The sequence below is a fragment of the Stegastes partitus genome, unplaced genomic scaffold (genome assembly GCF_000690725.1).
Source record: "Stegastes partitus isolate 25-593 unplaced genomic scaffold, Stegastes_partitus-1.0.2 Scaffold0, whole genome shotgun sequence".
Taxonomy (NCBI): domain Eukaryota; kingdom Metazoa; phylum Chordata; class Actinopteri; family Pomacentridae; genus Stegastes; species Stegastes partitus.
This window is the reverse complement of record NW_007577731.1, coordinates 2,049,197-2,057,642: the sequence shown is the minus strand read 5'-3', so window position 1 is coordinate 2,057,642 and position 8,446 is coordinate 2,049,197. Positions and strand designations below refer to the sequence as shown.

The following is an 8,446-nucleotide window of genomic DNA, read 5'->3' as shown; positions in this document are numbered from 1 at the left end:
AGGCCAATCTCTAATGTAACAGTAAACTGCTGAACAGGAAGCTATAGTTATGAACTGTTCTAAAAGGTTCACTTGTTGTAGTTTTAAATAACTCTACGTGACTCCTACTGGGGATCTTGGGGTTTCCCCGTTCTCCTCGCCATCCTCTGATCTGATCTCAGTCAGCGAACACGATTTCCGTTAACCTCTTTTCACTTGTGTTGGACTAGATTTTAGTCAAACGCATTAGAAGACACAAAAACCCCAAACGTATGCATTCAGATCTGTAGAAAGTAGGCAGATTTACATGCAGCCGTCCTTCAGATGAAGGTCTAACGCATCCTGTTGCTGTGCTGTTTGCTGCTCTACAGCATTTCTCATCGCGCTCTGATGTCCTTTCACTCAGGTCAACATCGACTACAACACCAAGATGGCCATCCAGAAGAGCATAGCGCAGCCCACCAAGAGCTGCTTCGAAGCGGCCCAGATGAAAGTCCACAGCCTGATGAAAAAGGACTCGTACCCCAGGTTCCTGCACTCTGACATTTATCTGCGTCTGACCCGGAGGAAAGGTCCCGGAGCCACCATGTTCCGCCGGAGGTCGCGCTCCTGCGTGTTCAACGAGAGGGGGGAGGCCACGACCGAGCCGTCCGCCTGGTAGCTGGGCGCCGCCGCCAAACGGATTCGTTTCAGTGCAGCAGATAATCTATGATTCGCAGCACTGTTGTTGAAAGGGGGAAGAAGTTTATTATTCACAGGTTTGCTTCTGCAGAGTGCATTATTTTTTCATAACCACGGTGGTCGCGGTGAATTATTCTACATGCACAACTTCCAGCAATAATAATTTAAAGGTACATTTTGGGTGATTTCTTACTGTGTCATATGGTGAATGTGTGGCTATAGCAGACTGCTGGCTAGCCGTAGCTTAGCACGAAGGCTGATGGCAGATGCAAAACAGCGACCTCGGCTCTGTGTGACAAACCAAAGATCACAAAAAAGAAGAAAAAACCTGCTAAAAAATGAGACGTGCTGGTGTCACAGGAGATTCTGGGCTCGACAGTTTTGTGGCAGTAAATTCCTGCGGTCTTCATTGGTTGCCTGGCAACCTCCCAGGAACGACACCACCTCAGGAAGTTTATGTCGCTGTTTTCTTCTTGTTTCCAGCCTTTGTGCTGAGGTAAACTGGCAGGCTGCAGGCGGTGGCTTTATGTCATGCAGATAAGAGAGCGGCATCCGCAACATTAACCTTCAGGTGCAGGAATACATTTGGAAAGGTTACCTCACGGCCATGTGGTTATCTGGAAACGGCGGACGCCCTCTGGCCAATCACGATCGAATATCCTCTGAGGTCGCGGCATCAAACCGGTTCGCTCTGCAGAATGATCCATGCCTTCTCGGAGGCGGTGCGCTCGGGGATCGCTGATGATTTCTTATATTTTCTCCGATCTTTCTCTAAAACTTGAGTGACGACGGGATAGTTTGGCGCCTCCACGCTACCGACAGCATCCAGCCGGCCGCTCAGGCACCGAGCTCCTGACTTCAGACACTGCTTTGTTTTCCAACCACCTTTTCTTTTACGACGTTAATACAGCTGATAGGGCGTGCGGGCTAATTAAAATGGATTCCTGATTCCTATCCCTGGCGCTGCCCGGCCTCCTCCAGACTAACTTGAAGCAGCAGCAGCAGCAGCTACACTGCGAAGCACCGATTTCCGAGGCGTCTCTCATTTCTCTTATTAATTTAAGTATTTCACCAGCTAAAAAAAAAAAGAAGAAAAAAACAAGATGCATGTGTCTTATTTGAATACTAATGTTACTTCCATTAATTATGACTGCTTTCAGGTTGCTGCCGTCTCATGTAATTTATGTATTTCTGTGATCGTTTGTGTCGAAATGTACATACTTTAATATGTGGAATAAACACTTTCTTACAAAAGCGGGTTTTAATGAGGCCTTTAGTGACATTAATTAGTTTGAATGACCACATCTGAACTTGACAAATGGGAGCCATAATGTGTGTACATCACCACCAGCGACGGCGTGCAGCTCCCTATTCCTAAATCGCTGAAAAATTAATAGACCTTATCAACTCCCACCACTCCAGCTCGGAATTATTCATACCACTGTATATGTATGCACAAGCTATACTTCTTACAAAGACAAATACGTATTAATGCAAAACTGTCGCCCACGAACTCCTGAATATGTATGCAAAGGAGAAATACATCCCAGTACATAAAGCTGTATGTACACACACACACCACGCCGACTTAGCTCATTAACACAGATGTCAGGGTTTTTTCTCGCAGCCTTCAAAGGGATAAAGTCCATCTTAGCACAAGTTACTGTCATCCCACCGAAAACCTGCGTGGAATACCTCACAATTCACATTAATTATGCATCCATTGAGACGGCGGCGGCAGCGGCGGTGGCGTGTACACACTGCAGTTCTTGCACAAAAAAGTCAGAGGAGGAGACGGTGGGGGCTGTAGGATTTATTGTAATGGTCCGCTAACAAAGGTAGACGCTCAGCTGGCCTACCGAATTCATCACGGCGAAAGATTAGTTCCCTGCTAAGACTTTGCTGGCAGATTTTGTGTTTCTCTCCCATTGGTATTTAAATTTCTAAGTCAGTCTGAGCTAAAAGCCTCTGAAATCATCCGCAAGTTAAAGATGCATTGTGGAGGCTCTGAAGGGAAACAAAAGAATAAGGAAGCAGTTTGCCTGGAGATATGAGACTTGTAAAACAAGACGAATGCTGCTCCGAGAGGAGTGTAAAACAAAAGGATTTATTGTAAGAAGTCTAATAGTGGATTTTTTTTTCTTTTTATCAGATGAGTTTCTCAATCTAGACCCCGCCCTCAGCGCCCATCTCTTAACTTTTACACCGTCCCGTCTCAGAAGCTCTTTTATCTGACCCCAGACAAATTTAGCATCTGCTGACTCCGGCCTCAGATATCGAGCATCCCTATAAATCTGTTTGATGTGGTCGGCCTGCAACGTTATTGACAGGCCTAAATAATTTCCAACAAACAGAAGACTGGTTGGAAAGCCTCAAGGTGAGCATTTTCCCCTCAAACCTGAAGCTGAAGATGTGTCGAAGCATCTGTTGGGTCGAACGCCAGCCGAATGACAACTTCCCCCCCCGATTCTTTAAAGCGTGATTAGCAGTGAATAGGTGGCGGGTTTCTGAAAGGAGTCAATAACTCTTAAGGACGATTTCTGCAGACTGAAGGCTAAATATGACTGAAAACGATTCTGTGAGGGAAAAAAAATACACTAGCGTCGGATCTGTAGAGGCAAGCTGGAAAGAAAAAGAAAGAAAAATCTGTATTATTAACTATTTTCTTCAACTATACACCACAAAAGATGAATTACTGCTGCATCTGTCGGAGGCAGCTTGGATAAAAGAGTTTTACTGCTGTTGTATAGCTGGTTTCACATCTGATTTAAGGACCATCAGATATTTAAACCGTTCTTTTTAGCTTCACCCCGACCGGTCCAAGCAGACGTCCGACCTCCCAGAGCTCCGTTCTGCTGTTAAAAGACAAGTTTTTCTTCCCACTGTGGCTGAAGAGCTGCTCGAGGGGTCTTATCTGAGCTTGTTGAGGGTTTATCTCTGTTAATATAATAGGTCTTGACCTCGCAACTGATCATGTGAATCACTGCTGCATAAATAGAATTATATGTCGCAGTGCTGGACGGGTGAAAATAGATTATTAAAAAGAAAAAAAGAAGCTAAGGAGGGTCACTCTGGGCCCTGCTGCTCTCTGTTGTCATTACATTAGTCGGGAGAAACAGGTGAGACAGCTCCTAAATAGATCAACTAGAGCCTCGCTGATTCACTCTCAGGGATTCGAAAATCTAATTTCTACAGGATTTCGGTTACACCAGCTTCTAACCTGCAATCTGAGAGTCAAAACCCCCCGACTCACGTTTGAAACGATTAAGCAGGAAAGACCGACAACAACAAAGACAGACGGACAAATCCAGTGAAATAAAGAGACCAGTGGACACAAATGTGAAGAGACCTGGAGAGGACTCGAGTGCCACCCGGTGTTCGGCCAGACAACTGCAGCTCCGGCTCTTCTGGGGCCCCCACATATCTCACCGCAGATGAATAGCGAGGGTGGAAACAAATCAGCGCCCTTTTACAAAATGAGCCTTTTCAGGGTTGTATGTAATCACTTTGTCCTTGGGCGTTATTAACGGCGACCACTGGAGTGTGCACGAACAACCCCAGATATAAGAAAACGCTAAATCTCGACAAACGTGCCGGATGCTCCCGCCGCGAGAAGCGCACCTCCAGTCGAGTCCTCATATTTTTCATGCCGGTGCCTTTTTTGAAAAACAAATCCCTCAACCTGGTGCGTCTACACACATGCAAATAGGGGCAGCCTGGGTGTTTTCCATCACCTGTTGTGATTTACATTCTGGGCTTGTTTGGGCCCGTCGCTGGTCGGGGAGGTCACGAGAGGTCGAGATGCACTGTACGCACAAGAAAGCCATAAAGGAGGCGAAGGACAGTCGACCACACGTCATCAGAATTATCTCTCCGTTGCTGCAGTTTTTAAAAGCTATTATAAAAAGTGAAGATCCGGCTTCCTGTAGCGTGTGAGAAGTGAAACAAGTCAACATCCATTTGTGAGGAATGAAAAGTATGCGATAGATTTAATGCTGCCGCCGCTGACGGTGCCATGGCAGCAGTTAATCACGCTGCGAATGTGTGGGGTGGAAATCTCATTTAACTGTTTACCTGATTTGCCCACTGGTCATTATTCAAGACTTTTCGTTTTTTTTCCTGTAATAGAAAATCCAGTGTAAGATTGCCCTCGGGGTTGGCCAGATTGCATTCATGCAAACTTCCCGTCGAAACACATCATTGTTTTTTAGCATCGAGACGGCTCAGCATTCAGATGGATTGAAATGAAATAATTAAGGCGGTCGAGAAAACATCTATTTGAAGGTGTCGCATGAGGCGTATTAATAAATCTCTTCATGCTACGCTGCTGATATGCAAACGGCAGGATGACGAGCCCTTTTTTTTTTCCTTGATAGTGAATTTGTTTATGCCGATTTGCTTATGGTCAAGAACTTTTTTCCGGGGCTTCCTGACCATTGATGATTGCTTTAGTTAAATTTTGTTCTGACTGATAGTCCTCCCACCGCAGCAGGCCCCACTAATGCCTATATTACTTATTCCACTCATTAAAAAATAAACTTATAGCACTTTTATTAGGCAGCGAAGATGTAAAGTGTTCGACCCGTTCGTTGGATTACATCATGTATTTATTCTGCGGCGATATAAAATGCTTCGGTCAACAGATGAGGTCAACTTAAATCACGGCTCTGTCTTCGTCGAGGTGGAAGGATGCCATGTCTCTGCCGACAACAACGCTTTGCATACAGATTTCCATATATTCCATTCATGTTGGGTGGGGGTCATTTAGATTTGTTCAGTCACTTGACTCCCTCATTTCCAAACAATCACAACCCCATCTTCAGTCTGGCAGGATCTTATCTCTGTCTCCCTTTGTCGAGGACGAGGAGATGGCGATAAAGTGAGTTACTGCATATTTGATTGTTGGGCCTTTACCATTTTCAGCAGACAACAGCATACAGCAGCCATGTGGAAAATACCAAAGAGCTTTTCACTCACTGTAAGTCTCACTTTGCATTGTGTCTGTTTGTGAAGGAAAGAGGGGGCTTGTGTTGATGTGAGGTTCCTCTCAGGTGCTCGGTGCGTTAAATTGGATGTTAACGGGTCGTTTTTAAAACGGCCTCCTAGTGTGGTTTTTGCAGGTGATGTGGAGTTCACAGGTAACTAGGCTAGTGATAGATCTTGATGCTCTTTTCAAGGGTAGATTGTGTTGCTTTCCCAAGGACCCACTGGGGGATGTTGAGGCTTGGGGCGAGTCTGTGGACAAAGTCCTCGGCTGTAAAGGTGAGACACCCTCCTGACTGATGCGTTTCACTGCGTGTACGGGCTTCCCTGCTTAATGTCGCTTCTGATTTCCAGCCGGACAGATCGCCTTCCGGGAATTCCTGAAGTCCGAGTACAGCGAGGAGAACATACTGTTTTGGCTTGCCTGCGAGGAGTACAAAAAGATCAAGACGGCCCCGGAGATGATCTCCTCGGCCAACAGGATCTACTCAGAGTTCGTCGACTCGGAAGCACCCAGACAGGTGAATGACTGCAGGCCAGATTCTTCTAGGGATTTAAATTTAACACATAAAACGAGGGAGTCATTGCTTCTAATCTGAATTTAGTTGGCTTATTGCGATACAACAGCTGCTATAAAGTGCATTTTATGGCTGTAAAAACTGCAAGTTGTTTCCCCCAGAACATTACGGTGAATGACGATGAAAGGAGTTGCTGTAATACGCCCCCGGGCGACATTGTTTGATTCCAGATCAACATAGATTGCGGTACCAGAGAAAACATCACAAAGAACATCTCCCAGCCGACCCTGACTTCGTTTGATACGGCGCAGAAGCTCATCTACAGTCTGATGGCCAGGGACTGCTACCCGCGCTTCCTAAAATCTGACATCTATCAGGGACTCCTGAGGAGAAATGATTCAAGGTGACTGTATTAAAACCGACAGCCTCTCAGGCGGGCTCGTGAAATCTTCAGTCCAACTCTGATCTGCTGTAGCACTCTTTGATTTCAGTGTGGATAACCGGTTTATACCATACAATCCAGATCCTTAAGTATAGCAGATGTAGTTTTTCTAAACCTGTGTGATTCTGTAGACGGTTACAGCTCAAGACAATTTGCAGCTTGTATTATACTTCATCTCTTTAATTATGTCAAAGAAAGAAAAAAAAATCTTCTAAGAGATTGTGCACATAATTCCTCTGAATGATTATCTTTTCTTTTTTTTTTCCTGTCCTTCAACACTTAAGGTTAATGATAAAAAGAATTCCTTTATTGTAAAGTATTATCAGCCCTTTATCTAATTGATTATGCCAATATAAATGCTAATATGTTCTGAGAACTTTCAGCTTTTCATATGCAAATAAATATTGTCACATTTCTGCCTTAGTTTTTGCTTCCGTTGAATCTTTTCTTGTCTGTTTGTGTTGACGTTTTTTCTTTCTCTTTTTTAAAAATCTGAGCAATAGAATCTATTCAGTGAAGTGACATTTGGGGTGTGGTTCCTTTTGAATGCGATGCAAATCATCTGTATTCTCGTCAGCCAAGACTTTTACCGTCAGCTATAACATGGTCATTGGTCACACAAACAGCAGATGGCAACAGAGGCTCTTCAGCGACATCACTCAGTATCAAACAGCAGGTACAACCGCAGAAAACCCGTTTTTACACTTCCTCCCTCTTCGTATCTCTGCAACGTTTCTGCTGCAGTTTGGAGAAGTCGTTGTGCCGAGGAGCTGCATGAATCAACGCATTTACCCTGAAGTTAAATCTCCCTGAAATGCCACAAACACAACGTTGTGCGTTTGTTTCAGGCGAGTTCATTCATCGTGAAAAAGTGTCGATTCAAAATGCAGCTTTGAATCAGATGTGAGATGAAAAATCTTGTCTTACTTTATGTAAACCTCCCTTTAAAGAGTAGAGTTTTATGTACTAACAGATAGAAAGCAGTCTGCCTTGTATGGGGTTATGTTTTGTTTGCTTTCTACTTGGAACATGGTGCACTTTTACAAGCCTATGCAAAAAGCATGCAAATACAAAAGAGCACAACAGCATCAGCTTCAGGACACAATGTTCAGACCCACAAAACAGAGCCAGCTTCCAAAACAGGATTTAAATTAAAAGAATGAGAAGCATTAAATCCAACAATCTTATTTACTGTCTGATGGGTTTTTTTATTTTTTTGTGTGTAGAAAGTGGAAGTAGCTCCGCCATGTGACAGCTGTGAACATTTTGTTCAGTTTGTGTCGGTGGCGCCGATTTTAGATTTATTTTAAGAGACGTTTCACATGTTTGCTGCTGTGTGTTGTGCAGACGCCTCACCACAACTTCCTCCAGTTGAGACAGCTCTGGTTGTGCTCACCTCTTTGTGGGACGGAGGTTAAGGTCACGGGGTACAGTGCAGAAACATAGTGTTTGATAAACCACGTGTTTTAATCTAAGCTTGTTTCTTACGAGGCCGAAAACTGCAGGAAGCAAAGAAGACGGAGGAATGATAGAACGAAGTGAGCGAAGTTTTGGTTCTCAGGATGACAGCAGTCGAGTCGACGGAGGAAACTCACAGACGGGTGTTGCAACCGATAAAGTGAGATGAATGAGATAACAGTTAAAGTCAGAGCAGCGCAAGTCATTAACATCTGCGTCCGACACACTTCCTGTCAGTCACACAAACAATGTGACCGAGCAGTGCTCACCTCAGGAGCAACTCACGATGTAAACTCTCGGGGTTATATCGATTTTATACATCAAACCTGTAGCTTGTTAACCAAACAAGACATAGTGCACATGTTTTCTATTGATTCAAAGGTAC

The 8,446-nt window shown here is 44.4% G+C and overlaps 2 protein-coding genes across 3 annotated transcripts in view; both read left to right on the top strand.

The window, feature by feature from the left end:
- Positions 1-1,914, top strand: part of rgs18 (regulator of G protein signaling 18) — a 5,982-nt gene extending 4,068 nt beyond the window's left edge. Inside the window, exon 5 of the mRNA XM_008288196.1 lies at positions 386-1,914. Coding sequence (XP_008286418.1) covers positions 386-640 — 255 coding nt within the window. The 3' untranslated portion in view covers positions 641-1,914. The remainder of the gene's footprint in view (positions 1-385) is intronic.
- A 3,691-nt stretch (positions 1,915-5,605) lies between these two features.
- On the top strand, positions 5,606-7,026 carry LOC103361784 (regulator of G-protein signaling 21-like). Of its 2 annotated transcripts, XM_008288086.1 has the most exons (4): positions 5,606-5,638; positions 5,838-5,922; positions 5,998-6,164; positions 6,392-7,026. In XM_008288086.1, exons 1-4 carry the CDS (start codon positions 5,606-5,608, stop codon positions 6,566-6,568), a joined length of 462 nt encoding a protein of 153 aa, XP_008286308.1. In that variant the 3' UTR covers positions 6,569-7,026. The 2 variants fall into 2 exon arrangements, with proteins under 2 accessions (XP_008286308.1, XP_008286231.1); XM_008288009.1 differs by lacking the exon at positions 5,606-5,638 and having other exon boundaries at positions 5,704-5,922.
- Positions 7,027-8,446: the final 1,420 nt, after the last annotated feature.

Excerpts from the sequence above, each read along its gene's own strand:
- LOC103361784 (XM_008288009.1), top strand. The coding sequence starts at position 5,784 with ATGTGGAGTTCACAGGTAACTAGGCTAGTGATAGATCTTGATGCTCTT. Across the intron at positions 5,923-5,997 it reads CAAAGTCCTCGGCTGTAAAG|CCGGACAGATCGCCTTCCGG; the intron begins GTGAGACACCCT and ends TCTGATTTCCAG. Across the intron at positions 6,165-6,391 it reads ACTCGGAAGCACCCAGACAG|ATCAACATAGATTGCGGTAC; the intron begins GTGAATGACTGC and ends GTTTGATTCCAG.